At 40.6% G+C, this 26,158-nt stretch overlaps 2 protein-coding genes across 5 annotated transcripts in view; one reads left to right on the plus strand and one right to left on the minus strand.

The window, feature by feature from the left end:
- The window catches only part of VPS13B (vacuolar protein sorting 13 homolog B), a 429,986-nt gene extending 414,081 nt beyond the window's left edge, over window positions 1-15,905 (plus strand). For all 4 annotated transcript variants that reach the window (XM_053960664.1, XM_053960682.1, XM_053960693.1 and 1 more), the window contains 4 exons: window positions 4,738-4,914; window positions 7,354-7,456; window positions 8,137-8,386; window positions 13,930-15,905. In XM_053960664.1, the coding sequence (XP_053816639.1) occupies window positions 4,738-4,914; window positions 7,354-7,456; window positions 8,137-8,386; window positions 13,930-14,175 (776 nt within the window). In that variant the 3' untranslated portion in view covers window positions 14,176-15,905. The remainder of the gene's footprint in view (window positions 1-4,737; window positions 4,915-7,353; window positions 7,457-8,136; window positions 8,387-13,929) is intronic.
- Window positions 15,906-18,783: 2,878 nt separating this feature from the next.
- Window positions 18,784-24,204, minus strand: LOC128798453 (cytochrome c oxidase subunit 6C). Its single transcript, XM_053961980.1, has 4 exons — window positions 24,100-24,204; window positions 23,368-23,495; window positions 21,689-21,810; window positions 18,784-18,911 (listed from the first exon to the last, which is right to left on the minus strand). The coding sequence occupies exons 2-3, from the start codon at window positions 23,479-23,481 to the stop codon at window positions 21,691-21,693; spliced, it is 234 nt and encodes a 77-aa protein (XP_053817955.1). The 5' UTR covers window positions 23,482-23,495; window positions 24,100-24,204; the 3' UTR covers window positions 18,784-18,911; window positions 21,689-21,690.
- Window positions 24,205-26,158: the final 1,954 nt, after the last annotated feature.

Raw genomic sequence — 26,158 nt, forward strand, 5'->3', positions numbered from 1 at the left:
CAGCATTCATATAAATTGTGTCAAGACCTAAATTATGAATATACTTACATTTCAATTTCTACAAACATGTCAGAAAGCTGATGCTGTCCTGACCATTTAGTTTAAAGAATATTGTGACTTCCCAAGAAAAAAAAAACACAGTAATTGTTGAAGGGATGGTATCACTGTGCTGCTTTTTTTCCCCAGCGCGTTCAGAATAAACGTGAACATGCTTACTCTAAAAACATTTAAGGTTATTCATACATAACGAAGTGAAGCTGCAGTTATTTTCCTTCACAAGGATGAAAAGTTTGATGAGCACAGAAATGCAGAGAGCATGACTGTTTGAAGCTGTAATTTCTATGACTTTCTGACTGTAAAACTGAAGAGTGTGAAAGAGATTTCTGCGATGGTCACAGTGCTCTCATGTTCGTAAAAGCCATCTGACCCATGCAGGCAGCTAAGGCAATGGCAAATGTAGATTTTGTGCCTAGGTGAAGTCATGTAAGAGTCCTCAGTTCACCGATACCTTGTGGTATCTACCCAGAAAGTAGAGTTGCCTTTCTGATTTTTCTGAAAATCTGGTTCACAGTGGCCCTGATTCAGCAGAGCACTTAAGCATGTGCTTAAGAGCTTTGCTGAATCGGGGCCAAAATCATGTACTCTTGTCTCCTCCTCAGTGCAAGTTGTTCCCTGTGGTACATTCTTAAGTGCTTTGTCCTGTCTCATTTTAAATGACTCAAGCACTGTCAGGGTGTTGTTTGATTTGATTGTTATCTTTGGCCAGCTGTTGTCTTCTTTTCTAATTTGGGGGACATTTCTGGGTCATTTTAGTAACACTTGTGCATGAAAAGAAGCAACAGCTTATGATAGGTGTGTTTCTTTTATATGTTTAGGCAAAAATGCAGTGAAATTGTTGGTAACATATTTAGATGATTGACTCCCCCACCAAGGAACTATCTTTTGCATTTTGCATGACAGGGTCAAACTTAAAATATTAACTTTTAAGCATGTAAAAGAGACTATTGAAACTATTGGCTGTATTTTCAACTGCTGGTCCTAGTGAAAAATATTTTATTGAAATGGCTGTCTTTAAGAAGTTGAGCATATCTGAATAACAAAAAATATGACAACTATTCAAAAAGCTATTTTTTACAGTGGCAGAAGTGCTCAACATTTCAGTTACTCCTTCCTGCTTTTGGGGAAGTGAATTCACCCATATTGCCTGACAGTGTAACTCTGTCCTGGTAGAGAAGGCAAAGCCTGGGTTTCAGATGCTCAGATTTTTGTTATTAAAAGTGGTGATGGCTGTTCTTGCTGTACATTGTCGCTGAGTCAGGGCCACTCTATGTTTGTCTATCTACCACACCATACAGCACAAGCCAGTGCTAATCTTGAAACTGTGTGCTATTCCACACACTAATTGTGCAACTACATTAGTGCATGGCAACAGGTGCTTTTTTCTTTGAGCTGTATTTTTATGTGATGTTTGCTGGGATGAAATTATGCTTCAGCCCCGGTTTTGGTGTGAAACATTTGCGGCAGTCCTGAAAGGCAACAGAGAAAAGGAAGCAAAATGGCTTCAGCTTGGGCAGCTTCCAGCCTCATGGCAAAGCATGGCCAGTTTCTCTTAGCGGGGGATTTTTTCCAATTATGTCTTGCTCTGAAAGAGTTTGTCACAAGCAATCCGAGCTTTGCCAAGGTCTGTAAGCTGTGCCCCAAACTTTGTCAGTCTGCACATGAACCAGTTGCTGCCCATAATCAAATTCTTCTTGAAGTAATCCAGTGATATACTCTGAACTATCTGAATTTTGTAGCTATCAAAGTAACTTTTTTATTGTTACTGAGCAACATGTACTAACCAGAGTGCACCCCATCTGATGTTTAGCAGATGTTATGTTGTTGCTGGAACCTCTTTGGTCCAGTAATGGAAGAATATGTTTTTGTTTTGTTGCTTTTGTGTTTAATTTTATTGAGGTTTTCTTTATACATGCATAATCTGAGTGTACATATGTGGACATGCATATAAAATCAAATGCTTGGGGAAAGAAAAAAAAAACAAGAAAAATGGAGAATGGTTTCATTTAATAAAAAGAAATACTGGTCGAGGGATATTACAGGGAAAGGACAGGGACAGCAGTAGGACACCGTGTGAGAGAGAATGAGAGTAGGAAGGGAGGAACCACTACATGTGGTTCCATGCTCTGCTTTCCCAATACCCTACTGAAATCTGTCAGGGGCAAACTTTCTGTGGTAAGTCCATCCCTCATGGTGCTCCTGCCAAGAGCTCTGTTAGAACACAAGAAGCCACAGGGGCACATGGAAGATGTGCTTTGCACAGTTTCTGGTGTGAGGAGTGCCCTGAATCTCACGTGTGTGTCACCACTCTCTCGCTGTTGCTCAGTTTTGGGGTTGCTCAGGCTTTGGTCTATGTCTTTTTCCTTTGCTCACACATGCTGCACACAGGAAAAGAGCTGCACAGATCTGGATTCCCCACACAAGGGTTGTAGGACCAGCCACTCCTCAGTGAAAGGAGTAAGGTTTATTTTGTAATATTGGGGCATGGCCACTGCACATAAATGAGTTATGGCAGTGAGTTGCAATTCAAGGTAAGGAATTACAGAGGAAGAGAAGATCATTGGTTATACTTTTTGCACTTAAAACAACAAGACTTGCAAAAGAATGTGAGGTACAAAAGGGCAATGTCATCACAGACAAGTTCAGAGCATGCATAAAATGCCAGAGTAACAGAAAATGTAGAATTACTAAAAACTGGCTAATTAAGCTATAGATTATTTGAGGCATTACATAAATATTCTTATATAACACAGTCACAGCAGTTTCCATTCTGTTTCTTTGTCCTTGGAGCCTAATTTTACCTGAGCAGTGTCTGGAGCATACCACAGGTCCTTTGGAGTAGGCTCTTATTATTACCTTATAACTTTGCTCAAGTATATTGCAGTAAATAATTTACTAGTGCTAGGACTTAGGAGGATTACATTTTATAAGGCAATAACTTCTGTTCTGAAAGTGCAGTTGTTGTGGATGACCTCAGTAGATAGGGTGAAGGAGGTCACAGGATAGTATAGTATTGTAAGTTAGCAGAACACCAAGTATTGTTTTATGCCTTCAAATCCCAGTTGCACAAAAGACTAGACAAACAATCCCAATTGTGTAATGTGGTGTTTAGATATTATTTTAGTCAAGTAGCAGAAGCAGCTGGTAAGTACTAATGAATTGAAAAATGTATAATTTCGATGGCATGGCATTAAGGAAAAAGCTTCACGGCCTTTATGGTACAAAAGGTGAATGTTCAGCTGCACACTCAGCTTCAGTGAGTGACCTCAATTAAAACCAGGCATTGCCTCAAAGATAGACCAGCATTTTCTGTGGAAATACTATACATTTGCCAAAAGGCTAGTCCTCCAGAATTTGGAAGAATTCTCTCTAAGAGGAGAGGAAGGCATTTATGGGGGATGCAAGTTTCTTGAATTCCTGATCAATAGTATCCCAGGGACAAGGATCTGGGGAAATGTGTGCTGGTTCTCATCCTCTTTTCTTTGGACAGTGACTGTGCACAAATACAGTATTAGTTCTTGTTGTTCAAAGTCAGCAATTTCTTTATTTATCCAGTGACAGTAACTAAAACCATCTGAAAACCAGTTAGCAGCTCACTGCCTAGTGCATGTCACACTGGTAAACACACGGGGCCAAATACCTCGGTTGCAATTGTCCGAATCTGTGGAATTATGCCTGGATTTCCTTCCACTTACAAAGTAGAACTTTCAAAGATGTCTGGGTTGAAGTGAAAATGCCTAGTAACCAGGCTGACACTCAATCCCACTCCTCAAATAATTGCTTTATATTGATATTTGCAGCTGCAGGTGCAAACTGAGACCTGACCAAGAAGCCTGCAGACTTGCTTTTCACTGTGCAAAGCACCTCGGGTCGGGCAGACTGGTGTGGCTTTGTCCAATCCTTGTACCCTTAGCGATCTCCAAATAGCTTATCTATCAAAATTACAACAACTAGAGACATGTCTGTGGTTAAGTGGCTAGCATAAACTCAAGATCAAAGAAATGCACCACCTCACATACCTGTTTACATTTAGGAAGATTTAAGTTGAAGTTCTCTGTTGATACTAAAAGCTGGGAAGGTCACTATGTCACTTGTAAAAGTTTGACCCATGCACATTAAAGTAAAATATTATGGTTTTCACAAAAAAAGTAACAAAAAGTCTCAAAGTCTAATTCTGCTAATCTTAGCAATATATCAAAAGTTGCATTAGCTTATGAACATTTCTGGCAGTGGAAGAGGATATAAAAATGATCTATTGAATACAAGCAGTTTTTATTCTCATGAAGTCAATCTTGCACTTACGTGAAAATCTCATTTCCATAGCAGCTCTAGCCATCTAAAACTGGAGGATTTTATTCGTAGCCCAGCATTTTCAGAATTGTGACACAGAATGAGCCAAATTAAATTAACTCAGTACTCAGTAAAAGCATCTAGCATAAGTAGTCAAAAGAGGAAAACATGCTGTAAGGTTAGGCAATCTAAATGTTTAAAAAAAAAAAAAAAAAGGCTAGATCTTAACTGAAGCTAAGATAGTGTTTAGCTAATCGGTCACATGCTAAATAGCTGTGTAAGAATGGCGTACGGTCTCTAATGCAAACAATATTCAGGTCTAGTAGTAAGATTTCCTCTTATTCCAGAATATTTATCTTCACTGCTTACTGGAGATTCTTGTTTTTTCAGGTGCAATTGCTGGGATTGTGGATCAGCCGATGCGGAATTTTCAGCGAGTATCTGAGGCCCAAGCTTCTGCTGGGCATAAAGCCAGAGGGGTCATCTCGGGTGTGGGGAAGGGAATCATGGGTGTCTTCACGAAGCCCATTGGAGGGGCAGCTGAGCTCGTCTCCCAGACGGGTTACGGTGAGTCGCATATTTCCAACATCTCCATTTAAATTTCAAAATGCTGTTCAGATACAACCTGCTATGTCTTACTTATCCAGCTCAGTATTGTGTGACTTAGAGAAAGGTTTAGAAATGCCACTAAATATTTACAAATGCTCTGCTGCTTTTCTGAAACACCATTGTGTTGTGCTTCTCTCTTGTGTTACTGATCAGCGATGTACAGCCACAGAAACAGAATGCAGAAAGCATGAAGTAATTCTTGGAATACAGTAGAATTAGTTACAGAAACATATGTGCTTGAAAAATAGTTTCTGACATAAAAGGATTAGAGCAACACTATGTCCAATTAGAGCATTATTTTGAGATGGCTTTGTTATGGCAGGGAAAGAGTTGGGCTATCTCTACACAGAGAGTGAGTTACGTTCCTGGAAGAAAGAAGTGAGTCATGTAGTAGGAGCATCCCCTTTAAACTGGAGCTTCATGAGAAGACAGTCCTGTTTTCAGATACATAGGCAACCTTAGAGCAACCAGAGGTGGGGTTTCCAGCTAGACTTAGTACTTAATGGCGCTAAATCCTTTCAAATTGATGGGAACAATTCTGGACAAATAAAAAGTGTAAAAGATAAAAATAAAATATCAAAATACACTAATTTCTTTGTTTCCAGTATCAGTAAATCACTTTCAGCTTGAATATTTCAGAAGAAATGGTGGTTGGAGGGAGTCAAGGAAGAGAAGCAGGAAATTGATAGGAGGACAATGTGTCAATAATTCCACCTCACTAATTATACCAGACAAACCTTGAATATTTAAGCCTTTAATCACTAGCAATATTTATGTTTGTGCTGTGTTGACTAGAATATGAGTAGTTCTCATAGAGCTTAAGTTTAGGATGCTTCCCACAACATCCACAGCTCATTCCACCTAGTTAAAGAAATAATGAAACAATTATTAGAATTCTTTCAAATCAACTTTATCTTGTTTGTATGATCATAAATAATAACTCTTCTCCTGAATTATACACCCCATGGGTGTAAAACCCATATCAGCAAAATCAGAAGGTTTTTTCTGTTGCCGTCTGTCTCTGTGTTGGCTTTGCTGCCCAGGACAACATAATTATTTATAGATTTAATTCCGCTGCTGTGTTCATCAAGAAACTCATAGTAGTAGAGGGACACTTTTCATTGCAGATATGGTATATAAGACATCATGTTTTCCATGACCATGTGACAACAAGAGTTAGCCAGGAAAAAACATAAAACTATATCAATAATAGTTGACAGTGCGTGAGAGGAAAATACACAAGAGTTCAAGTAACTCTTACCCACAACTGGATTGGAAGTGGGACTGTGCCTCTTGGGGGGGACCAAGGGGTGGAGGACCACACAGAAATAAACACATGTTCTCTCTGTCTCCATCTGTAAATAACATTTTCACTCACATAATGCTGAGAACCTCGGTAAGCCAACTGTTACAATTGGGATGCTGCTTTTAAGTATTACCATCAACATGTGTGCTAAAAATTAAAGGGTTTTTTTTCATTGCTGATGTTTTGTTTAAATTATTATCCATTGTGTAAGAGGGAATCTAAGTTATTGACACCCTTTTGCCTTTGGAATGGTTAGACAAAAGAAAATCTCTTAATTTATTTTGTAAAGAAGTATATTTGTAAAAGAGTAACTTTGCATCAAACCACAGAACACTAGTGCTTGCTGCATAACCTACTCAATGTCTGTCGTGTAAAAATTTTTTAAACTACTTAATTTGTGAATTTTTTTGCAACCCACGCATTCTTTCTGGTGACCATACCTCATCATTGAATGTTTACAGGCCATCTGAAACCATACATACTGTATCATCTTCAGCTTTGGAGAGTCTCTTTAGAAACCTGCTTAACTGCTGCTTGTAGTCTCCATTCTGTGCTGGCACTAAGAAGAATTCACAATAAACCAGATGCCCCAGGAGATCTCATAAATGTACATGGATCTGTGTTTAACAGCTGGATTAAGTAACTGAACATTTAAATGCAGTATCTAGGCAAACTTGCCTTCTAATTTGTACCAATTGTGACACGTATATGAAAGTATTTTAATATTAAGCAAGAAAGTTAACAATGGTCTTGATTTTTTCTACATAAATCCTAAGTGATGTGTCTGATCCTGCTCTGAAGTGATGGCTCTCGGGAGTGTTATGTTTCTCTTGATTTCAAGTGTAGAGCTGATTCATGGAACCCACAGTGGGGGTTGTTTTGTTTCTTGCTAAGGCGAGATCATGGGGGCTAAGTGCACAACTCTTGCATTGTAATATTTAATGAATTATCTTGACTACAGCTTCCAGAGATGTGACATCATTTTGGATCTGCACTATTTTATGAACTGCTTTAAACAAATGACATCACTGCAACACGTAACTGCGTTGTAGAAAATAACCACTAAAAAACCTGAATTCTCTTACCCACAGGTATTTTGCATGGAGCTGGACTTTCTCAGCTTCCCAAGCAGCGCTCTCATCCAAACGATCAACATGTTGAGCAGGCTCCGAACAGCCACGTCAAATACGTCTGGTAACATTATTTAGACAATTGCTTATTTTTACATCCACATTGCTTATTAATAGGTTCTGGCCTCTGGTCAAGTTAACAGGAAAGGCTTCCCTAGGAAAGGCTGAGTTATGGCAGTTTGTTTAGGAACATTAAACAAAAAGGTAGTGCATAGAAACCCAATCTGCAAATGATGGGCTGCTGATCTCCATCCAGCTTTGAAACTACAGAGCTGATCTTTATTTAATGGTATTCAGTGAATTCTTACTTATTTTATCATTGCACTGAGCCCAAGAAAAATACTGCACATCTCCAGAAACAGCTGTTAGTGAAGATAGCTTTATTTTCTGCTCTGAATTTCTAAGCCACTTCTCAGGGTAATTTTTCTATTATCGAGGAAATAGGATGGGAAATAGGCTAACCTAGCACAGATATTAGGCCAATTCTGCGGTGAGTGATTGAGGGGTTTTGAAAAGTAACAATTTCACATTCATTCTTTAAATGTGAAGTCTTACATCTTTCAGTAATGGAGTTTTGGAGTACACTCCCTGGCTCATTTTACATCTGTAGGTGATAGCTACAGGCTTAAATAAAAACATAGTGATCAAAATAAGCCCTGGAGGATCGAATGCACTACACTGACTAGTTATTTTTTGTCTTTTTTGTCTTTTTTTGTCTTGTCTTTTTTTAACTTGATAATGCAGGAAAATGCTGCAATCTCTGGGAAGGCCAGAGGTTCATATGGCCTTAGATGTCATGATTGTAAGTGGATCAGGCCAGCAGCATGAAGGCTGCTTGTTGCTTACCTCAGAGGTGCTCTTTGTCGTGAGCATCAGTGAAGACACACAGCAGCAGGCCTTCCCCGTGACTGAAATTGATTGCCTGGAAGATGATCAGCAAAAAGATCTGCTGAAGGTGCAGCTAAAACAACAGAGAGTGCCTTCTGACTTGGAGGTAAAGAGTTGAGTACCTTTTCCATTCAAAGATGAAGTTGCACTGATGCTGGTGCTTTTGGCAGTGGGAATACTCACCTTTGGGTTGGGAGGCCAGAGGTTGAAGTGCCAAACCAGGAGATCTGCCCCTCATAGTTGGCTGTGTTGCCCTTTGGATGAAAGGAATGTGTCTCCTCCCTTCTATCCTCTTACTGATCATGATATACCATATCTATGACAAATTTTCTGAGGAAAAAAGTAGAGGAAGTCTTAGTTCTTGGTAAGCACCACCTCTTTTTTGAAAAGGTTCTCATGGCTACATATTCACAAGGTGATCATTGTTTGGCAAGTCAGCATTGCCTACAAAGTCCCAGCAAAAGCAGATCCTTTCATTCTTCTGGGAATTCTGTTAACAGTTCAGTGGTGCTGATGCTCCTTTCAGCGTGCTTTTATCTTGTCTCTTCCAGCACAGTGGTCTTGTTTGGCTGTATTTACTTCCTTAGATATTCCTTCTGCAAATGCAAGCTTTAAATTGGATTAGTCCTTCTCTGAGATTGGATGCACCAAGTGTTTGCCAGTAAGAGCATAAGTGCTTCATCTTCATGTTGAAAGATGTCTAAGCCATTTGAATATTGAGGTTTTTTTGATTAATTATCTTCTTTTAATGGCAGAAGAATGTTATATTTTTACACTTTTGGGAAACAATGTTAATTGTATTAAATTCTCAAGTAGAATCATATGAGAGAGCATTTCAAAAACAAAAATGCATGTCCCAGTTTTTATAAAAGTGTGCCAGGTAATTTATAGACTGCTATACCAGAAATTTCTGTTTCAAATATTAAAAAAGAACATACAAAAGCCTTGAAGTATGAGGTGTGACAAAAAATAGGAGCACCTTCAGTCAAATCCTAACTTTGCTGAAGTCACTGAAGAGTTTTGCTGTCGATTTCAGCAAGGACTTCATCTGTGTCGTGACAGCACTTTGAGTATTTTTGTGAAAGCTTTCTTTAGTGCTGAATTCTCTATTTATATTTATTGTCTTTCCACTAACCTCAGTCTCACAGAGAACTGTTGACTGAAGTTGCCTTCTCTCACCACAAAGCTACATGAGGGATTACTTAAATTGTGAAGCAAATGGGCAAAGCTCAGCTTTTTTTGTTCCTGAGTGCTGAGTGGTTGGTGGGGGCACACATCAGACTGTCAGAGTCCAGACTGTCCTACTCAGTCCAGAGCTAATGTCCTGGAGGGAAGAAGAAGAAAAGTTGTTTTTACTAAGGCACTGGATGCACTCAACCTATCCTAACCCCAACTTTAGCACCAGTCCAGATCCTTCTTTTATTGGACTGGAGTGTTGTCTTTGCATCTGGTTTTCCAAGGAGTGAGGAGAAGGCTGCTGCTGTGGGGGAAGGGCAGCTTGCTGCAAGTGGGTGAGAAGGGTGCAGAGGGTCTGCCTATTTGGGAGAAGGGAAGGCAAGGGACAGGGAGCCTCATTCTAGTCCCCACAGCTGCTACAGCTGGGAATGTGTAGGATTTATGGGCAAGTGGGGCCCCTGAATGCACAAAGCAACCCTGCATGGCGTGTGTGGAGTCCAACGTTCCCACACGCGCGCTCATAACATCCTCCTTTGGAGGTACTGGACCAAATACCTCGTTTTTTTCTGAAGTTGTGGATGGAAATATGGGAGACCTACTCAAGTGGTGCAGCAATGCAGCTCGGGGAGCTGTAAGCCTTGAGCCCCCAGCCTGAGTACAGCATCTCTTTTGCTGATACAGGCTCTTGAGAATGCCATGAAAATGAATGGCATGGGAGAAGCAGGGCAAAGTGCCTGTGTCCCAGGTGGAGCCAAGTCAGTGATGGCAAGACAGCAAAAGTTGAATGTTGCTGTACAAAACATTCGTTCAGAATGTTTTGCCATGGCAATGGCAAAACATTCCTTCAGAATGCAGATACTGATACTGAAATTCTTGTAAAAATTTAAAGAAATGTGCTATGAGGAAGAGCAGTTGAAAGAAACAGAGAGTAAAAAATTTTGAATTTTTTTATGTTAAGGCGCCTAAGGCACCTACCTACACAATAAAAGATTCCAAAAAGCTTCATATACTGTTTTAGTAATTACTTATAGTGTTTTGTAATTAATATTTGCTATGGTTTTTTTAGTGGATTGGGAGATCTCATACTTGGTGATTTCCTTTCTGCAGCTGAATCTGTGGTCTGGGTGTCACATGCAGCACTAGTACTGATGGGAGCCAGAGCTTCCCTTCAGCTTCCTGACAAGAGCTTCTACAAAGTCTTCAGATGTGATTAGGAAAAGGAACCTTAGGAGGAACAAGTTGTGACTTGCAAATGAGCAGCCTCTAAGCAGCAGAGTGATAGGCAACACTCCTCAGTATTAATAGTAGGCCATTGTGTAGCACTGTCCTCAGCTGAAGTGCAGACACGTCTGTGCACGATGGCATTTGCAAAGATGGCCTCAATTTTTAGCTGGAAAATGCCCAATCAGGTCAACCAAAATGTTATTTTGAGTTTAGCAAAACAGAGCTAATGTTACCAATATAAGTTATGTCTATTTTTCTGATTAGTTTAGTCAAAGTTTCTAGAAATAATACAATGAATTGAAACATTTTATTTCAAGGCTATAAAAATCCACTTTTTTGCATTACTGCTCACAAAAACAATTGCCAAAAGTTTTGTTTCAGCTCTGCCCAAAACAGTTTCTCTCATTCCCTCTCCTCAACTTCTTGGAACAGTTAAAAAACAAAACATGAATTATTCTACAGCTGTAATCACCAGAGATGTTATAGAGCATATTTTGACTCCTTCAGCAATAGGTTTGCCTGATGCCTTGTTCGCCTCCACAGTATATAACTTAATCCATCTGGATAGGAATAGCCTGGATGGATTCTTAAAAACTCTGGCACTGACAAGTTTGTTATTGAAAGGGAAGCATTAATTGTATTTGGATTATCTTCCAAAGTAATTGAGACACTGCTTGTTTTCAGACAGATGTCAAACTCAAAAGTCCTGCTCTTCCAGCTGCTCTTGATATAGCTCATAACATCAAGAAGACAACAAAAAATTGAAGGGCCCTGGAATTTCAGATATTCTAGATTTTTTTTTTAATAGTCCTACATGTTATCATCTTTCGAGCTGAAAACCAATCTTTGGATTTCTCAAAGCAATGGAAAAAAATCCTGAAGAGCTGGATCTCCTTAGTCAGTGTGCACAGAGATCAGTGCTACACCCATTTGGACTGCACAGCACAGGTGTTGTAGCTGCTGTGGAGTTAGAATTGCTGAAGGCTTATTCATTATAAACCATAATGGAAGGAATTTTAGAAAAATACTGGAGTTCTTAACCCAAAAGTATGGCCTTGCAGTATGAAGGGACATTATGTATGTAATATTCCTCTAGGAAGTGCATTAAGCAAGCCTTGATCAAGTTTTGAATCCTTGAGTGATTTGGATATTAACATGACAAATGTTCAAAGCAGCAAGTGAGGGCACTTAGTGACAATCTTAAGTCCCATTTAGGAAAAAATGTAGAATATCATCAATTCCAAATTTTTCTTGTCTTGAAAATATAAGCCAAACTGAAACTGGCTGCAGAAGCAGACAGTTACAGATGAAGTCATCTAAAAGCAAGCAGGGTCCCAGTTACTTTGGAAGACCATCCAACCATAGTTAATATTTCCCCCTGAATAATTGTGCTGTATCTGTGGAAAATAGCCTGGGCCTTAATGAAGAATGGGTTCACAAAAGTAGGGGAGTAGGATGCCAGCACCATTTCCATCTCCTTTGGTAAGCAGGATCTTCTGGTCAATGTGAAGGCAGAACCCAGCTGTCCCTGGGCTTACCTCCCTAGGAGAAATCAGGAAGAATTGAAGCCACCTACATGTAAGATTTACCCTGTAACTTAAAATCCAGTTTACATAGGTGGTACTTCAGCATATTTCTCTCCTTTCAACTGCTGAAACAGACTAACTGCTGAGATACCTTCACTGAGCCACCAGACCAAAGACGTGGTTCAGACACCGTTCTCCACGGTAAGCTGGGAGTCTGCTGCAGCAGTCTGCCTTCTGATTTTTCCCTGCCTTAAGGTCGTTCATGGAAATAACCCTATCCTCTGCCCATTTCATCATTTCTGCTGTTTCTAGGCATAGGCTTCAACCTTAAACTTCTGAGCTTGTTCATGAGCCTGCTTCCTTTAGCAATTTTGTGATGATGATTGAAAACAGGAGTGTTTCTACTTGCTGAGCAGCAAATCCATCTCCAAAGGCATAGTAAAAAAAAACAGAGGGGACTTTTTTTCATGTCAATGTGACACCTGTCACTATCTATCAATCATATTAATTCTTTCTTCAAACAAGCAGCAGAGTATTTAAATGAGTCTTGCAGTCCAGAGACATGACAAGATACTGATTTTATCTAATGGCACTCTTTAAAATATCATTCTATCTAACAAGACCTGTAGAACTCCCTGAAAGACAGGCAGAAGATAGCAGTTTTTAAATCCTTAGCATGATGTCCAGCAAGGAAATTTTAAATTCTACAAAAATAAAACTGGTCAGCAATTCTCCAAGTGTAAAATAAGGAAGTATCAAATCCTAGTCCTATTATAGCTGCTGCCTTTTCCTTCATTGTAATATTTTGGAAGTAACTTCTATTCTGAATGGCTTAGCTTGTCATACTACTGTAGTATCCATGGTGGGATTTTGGAAATACAGTTTTTTTGAAACCATGCAACCACCTTGATGCCTGCTGGTTTGCATTCCCTTCTCAAACTAGTCATAGTCATCCTTAACATCTTCAAAAATAAGGGCCCAGCAGATTGATCTTCCAAAGCCAGGAGTGCCCATAGCTTTTCTGGATAATAGTTTATCTGCTTGGAACCATATGATAGATTACAGTATTTGATTTACTGTATTTTTTTCCGCCTGGGTATGTCACTTGCATTCGTCTTGCTAGGACTTTAAACCACCTCTACCTATTTCAGCCTGCAAAACACAGATCCCTTAATGTCTTCTCCAGAAACATGCCCAAATCATCTTTAGTAAAACCCTTTTGTTTAGAAAAATGTCCTTGTGTGAATGGGTTTTGTTGCCAGAAGCAGATGGATATATCCTGCCATATAACATTCACCTGTAAAGTAGCTTCTTGTCTTCATTTTAAATGAAGTAAGTTAAAGACTAACCTTTTTTAGCTAAATAGAATTTCTGTATGATAAGCCTTGCCAAGAGCTTTGGCATTTTTCTAAAAGGCATTTCAATGCCTTTGCTGTATACAAGGAGTTGATTGCTGTAAAGTTCTACTCTTGACCAATTCTCAAAAGCTACTGCTTAAATTTTCTGTGGCAGTTAGAGCTTCTCAGAAGTCCAAAACAACAGAAGACTAATTCACCAAGGACTGAACTATGGGACAACATTCATGATTTAAAAAATCCTTTAAACTATTTTAAGATTTCGGGCAGGAAGATTTTTATCAGAGAAATGTGGAAGTTACTGTCCTTGCTACTCAGCTCAGTTACTGTCAAATACTCAGTAACTATTGTATCTGATCTGATTTCAGGCCGAGGGCGCCAGAGAGAGACTGTCAGAGCAGCAGTACAACCGCCTCGTGGAGTACATCACAAAGACCTCTTGTCACCTTGCTCCCAGCACCGCCACAGTGCCAGCCCCGCAAACCGTGGCTGCTGAACAGCCCCTGACTATAACAAAAACCTACCAGTATGTAGTTGATCCAAATTTTGCCCAGGTATTCATTAGCAAATTCACCATGGTGAAAAATAAAGCCTTGAGGAAAGGCTTTAATTAATAGTTATTTCTGGTGTGTGTAGTAAATACCATACCAGTTTGAAAGCAATGCTTTCTCTGCAGTAACCAACATCAAGTAGAGATGCATGTAATTTCTGAGGAGGTAGAAATTGATAACAAAGCCCAATAGCTTTTCTAATCTTGACAACATTCCTGCTTCCTAGCCAAAATGTAGTGCTGGAAGGAAAGTGTTCTGGCAAACGAATAAAGTGAGAAGGAACAGCCTTGGACTACAGCTTAATCAAAATCCTTTTTCAATAACCAAAAATTAGAGAATGGGGAAAAATTACGTGCATACGGACGTTTTTACCACACACAGAAATGTGTATCAATACCTCTATATCTTACTTTAGGGTCTGCCAGTTTCTGTTATAAACCAGGTTTATAACTCAGCTGTAAAAACTTGCTCAAGGCTGAGCCTTTCCCCCCCCACCCACACTCCCCCCACATGTGCGTCCTGAGGCAAAACATTTTCCCCCACTAAATCTGAAAAACCCAGTGTGGCTGTTTTAAGTTACTAGTGACAGCTGGGTTTTAGCACCACTTTAACCTTAAAATAGCTTCCTTTATTTGACTGAAGTTCTGCAGGACATTAGTCCATAATGTAAACTAGTGCCTTTGTGTGGTTTGGAGAACAAAACATGAACTACAACATGACTTTATTTTTAAAACTGTCTGTATACAGAAACTTTATTTTATCCACCATCAAATTTTCAGAAGTACTTTCAATGTATGTATGACCGTGCATTGTCTGTTCATTAACTGGAAACCAGTAACATGCAGTTCAAAAATTTAAGAAACAGAGCGGTCTCCTTAAAATCTCCAAGCTCAATGTAACCCAGATGTGCAGGTGCTAAGTACACCTTGTGGGGTCTTGCTTATTTCTGATCTGCCACCACCACATTGTATGTGCTCCCTTAAGCCCTAATTCATTTTATGCTTATCATCTTCAAACTGATAAAAACAGGAATATTTAGAAGTGTGACCTTTGAAATATGTACTAAGCAAAGAGATTTCTTTAAAGTTGATTGAAAACTATGGACCCACAGGCACCAATTACATTAATAGTTAATGATGCCATCACAATACATTTACAAATATATGTTAAACACCTGCATTTCTTGTAGTAGTCTCTGGGCACAGTTAGATGACTTTATAAACCAAATTGGGCTATGGCAGTTTCATTTTAAAACAAAAAGCTTACTTGGTTTCCTTGGTTTTCTATGCGTGTTAACTTTTCTCTCCTTTTCTATATGCTTACCAAAATGAATTATGTCTGGAGATTCCTGAACATGGCTGGAATTGGAGTCAAAAACTGGAATAAAAAGTGATCATCATTTGGAGCATATGCTTTATAGTTAATAACTTCTATGCATACTTGATATGACCAAATGCACAGTAAAAAGAATGTAGTAACTACAATGTTTTTCTCTTGAGTTCTGTTTTGTTAAAAGGTATTTCTAAAAGCTGTGTCCTTCATCTACTGAGAATAAAGGAGGCTGGGGTCTGCATTGTCCTTTTCTGACTGTGAAATAAGCCCATCCATTATCAACATTTCATACAATGATTTAATAACTTAGTCATTGTTTAAATAACACTGTTTAAAAATGTATATGTGCTTCATTCCTGAATATTTTATGGAAGTTGTTTAATACTTCTAATTTTGCATATTGATGGATAAATTGTAATATAATTAAATTGTTTAAAGATAATAAAGCTATTCCTGTAATACTTGTTCTTGTGAGCTGTTTATTCATTTGGTTATAAGATGCAGGACAATGACAAGACTGATGTACAAGCTTCATGAGGGCCCCATTAGATCCCAGTTGGTCACTGGACTTTGTAGTGTACCAGAAAATGCAATAGGTCATGACAATACTTTGGAGTAAAAACTGGTGACTAGCTTGCCAAAACCGTGTGCTGAAAAGTTTTATGCTTTTGTGACTAACTGAATCAAAACAGCACTGTACTCACCATTTCAATTAGACTAATCTGTTCCTTATTTATGGAGTACACAGACAAGCCAAGGGGATGCAAACACACCTGTATAAAATGAGGAACAGCAGTTTCATTTCTAAAAGTATGTAGATTTCAGCCATTTTTTTAAGATTCATTTGTGTTTTTCCTGAATTACATTCTCCTGGAATAAACACTTGCTTAAATTACACTTTTCTTCAGTGAATAGAGCTGCATCTTTACTGCATTAGGCAGGTTCCTTCTCCCCCTTCTGACCACATGTATGGAAACGAGTGGGGACGGCACATAAATCAACCTCTCCTACATATGAGCTGTGTGAACTATGAAAACAAAAGTTGTCCAAAGAGCAGCTGCCTGTACTTAGCTGCTAAAGCAGTGCAATGTGTACTCTTAAAACATGCCTACTCTCATAATGCTCTTTAGAACTGGAGAGCTCACAACTTCAAATCTATCTTTTTAGTTTGCTTCCAGAACAATCAATCACTCCTCAAACACTCAAGAATAAAGTAAGCTCGCCAAAAAAATTGAAGCCATAGTCAGGCAAGACCTATCCCAAAGCAGTTCAGGTCAAATAATTCCTTTTTATGTATCATTTCATACATAAATATAGCAAAAACCTTCAGACACTTGGGATAATCTCCAAGAGTAGCCAAGCATGTTTTTAGCTCTGCATCTCCTAGAAACAGAATGCCCTGTAACAAGCAACTGATTAGGGTCTAACTTACAGGTCTTGTACTATGTTATGTCCCACTCCAATTCTTTGTATGATAGAATTAGCCGAACTCTTGTTGGCAAAGGAAAAAAATGTTAAAAAGGAAGGAAAAAAAAAACAAACTGAAAACTGGTGGGTTGGTGCTGATTTCAGAAAAGCAGGCTAGGCATCCAGCTTTGCGCTCCCTTCCTACTCCAGAGGAAAGCAAGCTGTGGGTTGGTTGGCATTGCCTGCTTAAGGGAAGTACTGGCCTTGCATCTAGCGTGAAACCAGACTGCATCCAGAAAGCAACAATTGCAGCCTGCAGACACTCAAAGCACAGCCACAGAAATTAGAACTCGGCTTCCTTTGTTAAATACATTTAGCCAGAGACATCCCTGAGCTCGCTGTATCTTGTCAAAAATTGCCTTCAGTCACAAAACTCTCATTTCTTTAAATCACATGAGCTGGTAGCTGAAGGAACACAGACTGCAGTAACTGCTACTGGCTACAACAGTTTAAAAGAAACTAAGAATTTAACAGTAAATTAATTCATAGCAACTGTGAAGAATACATGGCCTAGATTGACAAGGGAAGTCATGTCTATTAACCTGCACACCTGGCAGTAGCAAGTTTCTTTGCCTCTGAAGCTGTCAGTAAGACTGAAGACCCCTGGCTATTTCAACCTGCAGACAGGCCTGAGAAAATGTCAGTCAGTACTTAATGGCATTCACTGTTTATACTATACATTGGGAAGATAAATGGGTATCATTTGCTATTGTTAAGCTCTGGTTTACATTTATAGAAGCTGGGGTATTTTGATTACTAGATGGTTTCCCCAGCATCACTAATGTCAAATTCTTTCTTTGCTTAAAGGAAGCACTGTCTGCATGGGAAGTTTAAAGAAAATCCCATGTTGCTCTATAAAATGTTCTGGATCACATACATTACTTATGTGCTTTCATTAGTCCAAATGTTGTTCAAGGATACCTATTAAGTGTTAAGTAGTTAATGATCCATGTAAAATAATAAGAGTTACTCCAAACAGGATTTGAACTGAAGACCTTCAAATACAACACAGATGGCCTAATTTGTCATGCTGCTTCATGCAAAGACTTCCTTCCTTTCATGCAGTCAGCTCTTGCCTGCTCTCCTAAGTATCCACATTCAGCAAACAAAAGCTGCAGTCCTAGTACCTTCTTCATCCTGAGCAACAGGCAAAGCCTGTTTTCACTGACAGTCACTGACAGGTAATCATGGCCCAAGACAGAGCATCGTGCCTCAAACTACGCAGAACGTAGCAGAGATCCAAACTATGCTTAGCTGACTACTTCCAGATATTAAAAAGATGATACATGTCTAAAAGCAGCATGCCAAGATTTTTATTACCATAATACAATATTTACTTTGTCTGCCTGTACCCCCTTCCCTTTTGTACATCAATTATATGGGAACATGCCTGCAGTTTGGAGTCATTTTCCAATTACAGTAACTAATACACCATGTGTAAGAATGGGTATTTGCAGAGTCTCTTAAGTCTTGCTGTAACAGTTTGCTGATGGAAGGAAGAAATACAGTGATGACAACAGAAAAAGACAAAAAGGTTGGCTGGTGTATTTCCAGAATTTCTAGCCAAATTCTTCCGTCTCAAGGTCAGCTCACCTTGTGAAGCCAGAGGTAATACAGACCCCTCCAGAAATCCATCCTCTCCCTTCCTGCAACATCTGTCCTCTTGCACATTCCCATAAGCAGCTGGGACAAACTAGCTGTCACTGCTTAGGGATATATTGTGCTATCAAATGTGGAATTTGGCCAAAAGAGAGATGCAAATAATTCCTGGAGGAAAGACAGACTTAGTCATCTTGGGCAATTTCCACCCCTCTTTCCACCCACCCAGTACCTGAGCCTGTAAGTATTTCTACTTTAATGAAGAGAACCAAATGCCACTGACATATGTATTTTATTTATTGAGTTGCATTAGAGTGTGCCATGTGCTGTGGTGCATTGCATTTTACACTTCAGTGAACAAATAAGGTTCAGTCATCAAGTCTTCCTGAAATGAAGGGAATCTGCAAGACAAAAAAAAGCCCATTAAGTTATGATGGACAAACTTCATGCTCTAAGTAAATATATTAGTATGTACGAATGCAAAGCAGCAGAGAGAAATGTTTATGTGGTAGTTTAGTCTAGAGGAATTCCCCGTTATTTCCTGAGCTTGAAGTTTCACACACCCTTCATGTGGCAAACAGAAGTGAAACATGGAACAAATCAAGAGCTGGAACAACACTGCACAGCACATCAGATTCACTGTATGTGCTGCACTGGTAACTGAATCAGTCTTGCTGAGGGCCTGCAGGAGAAAGGAATGCAGCTTTCAGATAGGAGCCAGAGAGGAAACAAGTGGTGCAGGCAGCCTACCAAGGAAGGAAGAAAACCAAATTCAAATTGCTTCTCCCCATTATACTGAACACAATCCAAGACCAGCTGTGCTCCATGACAAGACTCTTGAAAGTGGTTAGCACCAAACTCTGAGCTTCCCCCTTTATTCCACAGCTGAGCACACAGCAGAGGCCAGACACTCCTCACATTTATACTTGCACTTAATTTCTACTGTCAATATCACCACCAGAGTACACACCAAGCAGATGGAAAAGTGTGAGTTCACAGGGAGGTGCAAAGGCGTCGCCATGCCCACTTGGGCACAAACTTGGTGTAGAGTACCATGCTACCACCATAACTAATGAACTCCTTCCTGCCCACCCGACCCTTCCTCAATTCTGGGGCTAAGTACTGGTTCCACAGAGAGTATTCAGTGAGGTTAAGCCACTGTATTTACTGCCACATACAGGACATACTCCAGTAAATTGGGATCACTGTATCCTTTAGGTAACTACACCAATAAAAGGCTTAAAATTCAAAATAGCGAAGATTTAAACTTCTGAGGCAAACGAAAATGTCTTCCATCTGTTCTGGGTACTTGTCTTTTTTTTACAGCCTTTACAGAACATTTGAAACACTGGTATTGTTTTCCCCTTCCTCTACTTTTGTATTCATGTGCAGGCGCAACAAAAACCAACCTCTTTCTACTATGAAAGAGTGAAAAAATATCTGTTCTTCTATAAGCAGGCTAAGGAATAAGAAGCATCAGCAATTCAAACAAAATCACAAAAGATGATTTGCCTCTCATATTTTCTTTTGAGCCAGTACAATTAAGAAATGGAAAAATTGTTTAGGAAACATTTAATTTTAACAGGTGCACACAATGTGCATTTTTTTTTTTTAAGCTGCCAATGGGAACACAGGCTGAGAGTGGAGCTCTATTTGTAGAGAAATAAATTCTGCTCATGATTTGAATTAAATATTCAACATGCATCCTTGCTGACAGTGTTTGTTTCAAATGATTTTACCACCAGATGGCCCTTCAGAATACACTGATGAAGGCCACCTGAATAAAGGATGCAATTCCAGTGTCTAAAGAAGTTTAAAAGTGGCTATAAGATAGCCAGAAGACTGAATCAGAGGCAGAATTACCAAGACTTAAACCAGGTAAATTTATTTCATTATTTATATTTGTTGCAGTTATAGCTAAAGAACAGCAGAATCCCACTCTCAGAAAACAAAAAAATCCCACACTACCAAAAGCTGGGACTGGCAAAACGACTTTTTACCTTTTTTTCTAATTTTTTAGAAGAGATGGAGCTCTGAGGTTTTTTACGAAATTGTGTTAAGCGGAAACCAGAGAGCTGCAGATTGCCATAGAACAAAATTCAGTATTCATAGTGTTAAGTACTAATCTTTTATTCAATCTTGCTTGTTCATGCAAACAAGCTGAGAAAATCCAGCTGGCCAGGATAATTAAAGCCACAGATTATCACGTAATGATCACAATATGAAAACATTCCAAAAGAATGAGAAACTATCATTCTAGATTAGTCTGAAGTCATTTTAGGAGAAGCAAAGAACTCAATGTAAAAAATTTGCACCAAGAAAGGGGGATGAACTCTATTAAGTTGTCACATCAGCTTGTGCAGCTTAGTGAATGTAGTTATTAATAACTACAACACAGTTCAAATCAAGACTTTTTTCCTGGTGTTACTAGCAAGGGAGAACAAAGCTGTGTGGTTTTCTTAGTAAAGGCAGTGTCAAGTGCTTAAAAAAAGAGTATTGTGAACAAAGTTCTATTCAAGCTTCATAAAATATGGCAAAGATGTGATTATTAGAACACAGAGCTGTATGCCTGTGATTTCTAAAATATATAGGTGTATACAGATGCATTTCCCCCTCTCACCAACTTCAAATACAGAATGATATGCAGAAGCTGTCTCTGTTTCTTACACTAAGATGTACGCTATGAGAGAGAATCAGCCTTTCCATTTTCTCACTCACTGTACCACCACAAATATGTAAGCAGAAGATAAAGACAAGCCCAAGTTAAGCAGTTCAAGATGTGACAGCATGAACATAACTGCAGAATCAAGCAAGTCTTGGAGTTTAACATTAGAGCTTTGTCTCCTCTCCGTGGTTGTGAGAGGAGGGCAAAGGCCTGGCATCATCACTCTGTGTCCTGTACCCACAAGTAAAACAAATTACACAAAAGGTATTCAGGAGCTTCTATCCTGCCTTTACTCCCCACACCCCAGTTCTCCCGTTTCTTCACATTTTTATTACCCAGGTCTCTTGAGTGCAATTTGTATCCTTTTTCTTTGGAAAACCCTTTCGATTTGAAAAAAAAAAAGGAAGATCACTCCAAGCAGAAGCACAACATCTCACTGAAATCATCTTACTCCTGTTCTGTACTCAGAACTCCTGTTCTGAGTGCAGTTCACTACCTGCAGATGCAGCTTACCATCACTTGGGTGGTGCACTCTCAAGCACACCAGCTGCCTTCATGGCTTCAAAGTCCTTCATGGGATCATAGCTTCTATAGAAGTCTGCATAAGCTCGTTTTCTGGGTTCAGCGACTGCAAACTGGAAAGTAACACACAGAATATTAAAGTTTGCAAAGCTTTATCTTTTTTTCTGTTAGCTCCATAATGTCTAACAGTGGATATTCATCTAAAGGCCTTTAGCTCAAATTATTAAACGTTTCTTTGTTCCTGTGAAAACCCATCTGTCAGGCTACCTGATCATTAGTCAGGAGAACAAATATCTGCAGTAAAACCTTAAAGCCTGTTACAAGGTAGCACAGCATGCTTTCAAGATCCAAAACCACTCCATCTGTATTGATACCAGAGTGTCCAACACCCTCCCTGCTAAAGGTTTTATACATAAAACATGTAATTATGGCAAGTTTTTGCCTCTGGGCAGCTGCAAAACTCTTAACTCCAGATAAAATGGCATCCTACACTGAAGGACTACATTTGAGCTACACTGTAAATCAACTACATCTGGTAAAGTTTTACAAGACTGCCGAGCCACTCTTACATGTCACCAACATAAAAAGACACAATCCTCATTTCTTGGACACCCATTCACCTGAAGCACAGGGATATACTCAAAAAGCTCCCAAAAACTTGAAAAAAATTCTGAGTTGGGTTTGTACAACAGCATCTGACATGGAACAAAGGAAATGGCTGCTGAGATCCATGTTACCTGTTCTAAATCTGGTCTGCCACCTTACCAGTGTATTAACATGGGGGTGCCAAATGAGGTACTGACCCAGAGAGTATTAAAAAATTATATTCTAAGTCTGACCACAAACAAGCCTTTCTACCTCTCAACAGATGTATTAAGTACATGTGTGAGCTTATTGTTTCTGAAAGACATTTGTGGCTCCAAGAAGTTCTGAAAAACCTGAAATTAACTTAATTTCTCATCACTTTAATCCACACCTTCCTGAGCACTCAAATGCTCCAATAGTATATGCACAAGTTCAATGGGAAAACCAAGATCCAGTTTTTCCACAAGAATTCACACTGTGTTGTTTGCTTCGTGTATGAGATCCAAGAATTCTTTAATAAGAGCACTCAAGAACAAGTACTGCTCTTATCTTTATCAGAAATCAAACCTGTAAGGGTATTTTTCTGGAAACATAATGCTCCATTTCCACACAATACCTCAAAAGCAAGGACAGAAAATCACATCAGGTTTTCTGACACTCATATCTTCAGTGTGAAGGATGAGTTTTCCAAATTGCTTTAGAGCAAATTTCCTGAAATCAATCAAGAAATAAAGTAAGACCTGGACAACTCTCCCAAGTCTCAGGAACTGTGGCAGACCAAAGCAGAAACTATCTAGAGTTAACGTGCATCAGCTGTGAATGATCAAGAGCATTTTGGGACTAGGAGACTCAAGGTCAAGTTGTCATGAATTGCGTGAACACACAGCATGAAACATTAGATTATTCACATCATTTCTTCAAATGAAGATTAGGAAGATTTATTTGTGCTTTGGAAAGATGCTTACAAAAATACATTACTAAACCTTTCTGATGAACAGCTCAACCCAATCTTAACAGAAAAATATTATGAATTCTATAAATATTCCAATGAGCCCAGTTTATAACCGAATGACTACAGAGCCCACCTTGTACAAAGCTGCACATCCCATGGATACCACAAATGCCCCAAGGAGGTGAAACTTCATCCGCCTGGCCAAAAGGCCCCGCATCTGGGGCTTGGGCAACAGTGCAGCCGACATGGTGACTGGATTTCCTGAAGGATAAAAGAAATGAGAGAACTGTGGGAGAAGCTCGGTTTAAAATAATTTTCGGTAGTACAGAAAGATCATTCTTTTTGCATTGTGCAATAATCGTCTTCACGGTATAACCAACAGTGGCCCTGTGTGCTTGACCTTCCAATGAGAATATTTACGGGACAAAATTAAAGGACAACCTATTTATGACACGATTCTAGTTTAAGTTCTTACACTCCTTACACCCAGTACTTGTGGAATCAAGGCTGGCCTTCGTTGTCCACACTAAATCCTGCGCTCCCCGCAGGGTCTTCCCTCCCAGGCCTGCTGTCCTGCTGTTTATGTCAGAAGCCATTCTAAGCAGTACCGGGGACAGGCTGGGACCAGCCCCGCACCGTTCCCCGCACCCAGGGCGCCCCAGCCCCGCGCTGCAGCCGCCGCCGCTGGGCCCGGCTCCGCCACCCTCAGGGACGCGCAGAGGTCACGGTGCTGTCGCAGGGCCGCGGCCGAGCGGGGAGCGGCGGCTGGCGGCCCCAGGGATGGGGATGATAAGGGAAGTTAGAGGAAATGAGGGGAGGAAGAGGGACCAGCGGGAGCCGCGGCGGGAGCGGGGAGCGGCCTCACCTCAGTCCCCACCAAGGTCCTTCCGCGCCGCCGGCCGCGCTCCCGCTGCGGCACCGCTACTCCGCATGCGCGGGGGGCAGGCGGCGTACGGCGGGCGGTGCGGGTCAAACCCGGCCGGGCGCAGTGCCCGGCGCGGGTGGGAGTAAACCACAGGATCGATTCGGCTGGAAAAGGCCTCCGAGATCATCGAGTCCAGCCTGGGAGCGAACAGCACCGCGCCAAACAGACCCTGGCACCAAGTGCCAAGTGCAGTCTTTACTCAAACAGCCCCAGGGACGACGACAACACCACCTCCCTAGGCAGCACATTCCAGTGTTTGTTCAATGATCTTTGCTGTGAAGAAATTCCTCCTAATGTCCAACCCCAACCACTCCTGGCACAGCCTGGGGCAATGTCCTCTTGTGCTGTCCCTTGTTCCCTGGGAGAAGAGCCCGACCCCCACCTGGCCTCAGCCTCCTCCCAGGGCTCTGTCGGGAGCGGTCACGGCCGAGCCTCCTTCGCTCCAGGCCAAACACCCCCAGCCCCATCAGCCGCTCCTCGCAGGACTTGAGCTCCAGACCCTTCACCAGCTCCTTGTCCTTCTCTGGACTCGCTCCGGCTCCTGAATGTCCTTCCTGAATTGATGGGCCCAGAAGTGGCCACAGGTGTGGCCTCACCAGTGCCGAGTACAGTGGCCTGCCCTAGTCCTGCTGGCCACACCATTTCTGAGGCAGGTCAGGATGCCACTTGTCTTCTTGGCCACCTGGGCACACACTGGCTCATGTTCAGGTCCCTTTTTCTGTCTTTAAGGTTCCTTCCAACCCAAACCATTTTGTGATTCTATTAAGAGCCATGGGAGAAAACCAAGTCACCCACTTGAAGGGTGACATTGCTGGGCTCAGGGACTCAGGCCGTTATACAGAGAGTTTGCCAGGAATTACTGGCCAAGCCTAGAAAAAATGAAGCCATTTGTAATCCTTTCTAGTTATCCCTTAGACAGCTTTTGTAGCTTTCTTGAAAATGAGGAACATGTGCTTTGCCCATGATTTCCACTTAATCACCACCTGCACGTGGAATTGTAATTTGTATTCCTGGGGAGTCTCCATGGGATTTACACCAAATGCTGTAAATTCTTGGCTTGAAAAAACAAGTCCCTCCTGTGCAGTGAGGCATTCATTCATGCGTTTATCTCCCGTGCCAAAGCCAGCAGATTCTGACATCAAATGAGAGAGATGGACCCTTAAAACTGAAGAGGAGTTGCTTTTTCTATGATGGAATTAAGAAGAAATAAGTGTCAGTAGAAAATTTCAGAGGGAAATCACACAGCTGTGGCTACAAGCTGGAAGAATGTTCTTTGCAATAGCAGTTTGAATAGATACAATTTGGACAACATTCTCTCAAACTGAAGAAAAGTTTGTTACAATAGTTGAGACTAAAATGAAAAATGTCTAAGAGTTTTTCCCATGTGGATTAACACAAAAACCCCAAATGTTAATGATGTCATGCAGAAAGAATGGCAAGATGTATCACCAAGGGCAAATTGTGCAAATTTGGTGGTCTCCTATAACAGGATCACAGCATTGGTGGATGAGGGACGAGCGACTGACGTCACCTACTTGGTCTTGTGCGAAGCATTTGACACAGTCCTGCATGACATCCATATCTCTAAACTAGAGAGGTATGGATTTGGTGGATGAACCACTTGGTGAATGAGGAACTAAGGAATTGGCTGGATGATTGCACTCAAAGAGTTGTGGTCAAGAGCTCAATGTTTTAGTGTAGACCAGTGACAAGTGGTGCTTCTTGGGGACCAGCACTGTTTAACGCTGTTGGTGGCATGGACAGTGGGATCAAGTGCACCCTCAGCACTGTCCACTCCAAGCTGTGTGGTGTGGTCAGCACACAGCTCAGCTGGAGGGAAGGGATGCCAAACTGAGGGAAATGGACAGGCTTGAGAGGTGAGGCTGTGCAAACCTCATGAAGTTCAGCAAGGCCAAGTGCCAGATCCTGCACCTGGACTGGGGCAGTCCCAAACATGAATACATGCTGGGCAGGGAATAAGAAGGGACACTTGCACGTG

Source organism: Vidua chalybeata, chromosome 1, assembly GCF_026979565.1.
Source record: "Vidua chalybeata isolate OUT-0048 chromosome 1, bVidCha1 merged haplotype, whole genome shotgun sequence".
Lineage (NCBI taxonomy): Eukaryota > Metazoa > Chordata > Aves > Passeriformes > Viduidae > Vidua > Vidua chalybeata.

Excerpts from the sequence above, each read along its gene's own strand:
- LOC128798453 (XM_053961980.1), bottom strand. The coding sequence starts at position 23,481 with ATGTCGGCTGCACTGTTGCCCAAGCCCCAGATGCGGGGCCTTTTGGCC. Across the intron at positions 21,811-23,367 it reads GATGTGCAGCTTTGTACAAG|TTTGCAGTCGCTGAACCCAG; the intron begins GTGGGCTCTGTA and ends GTTACTTTCCAG.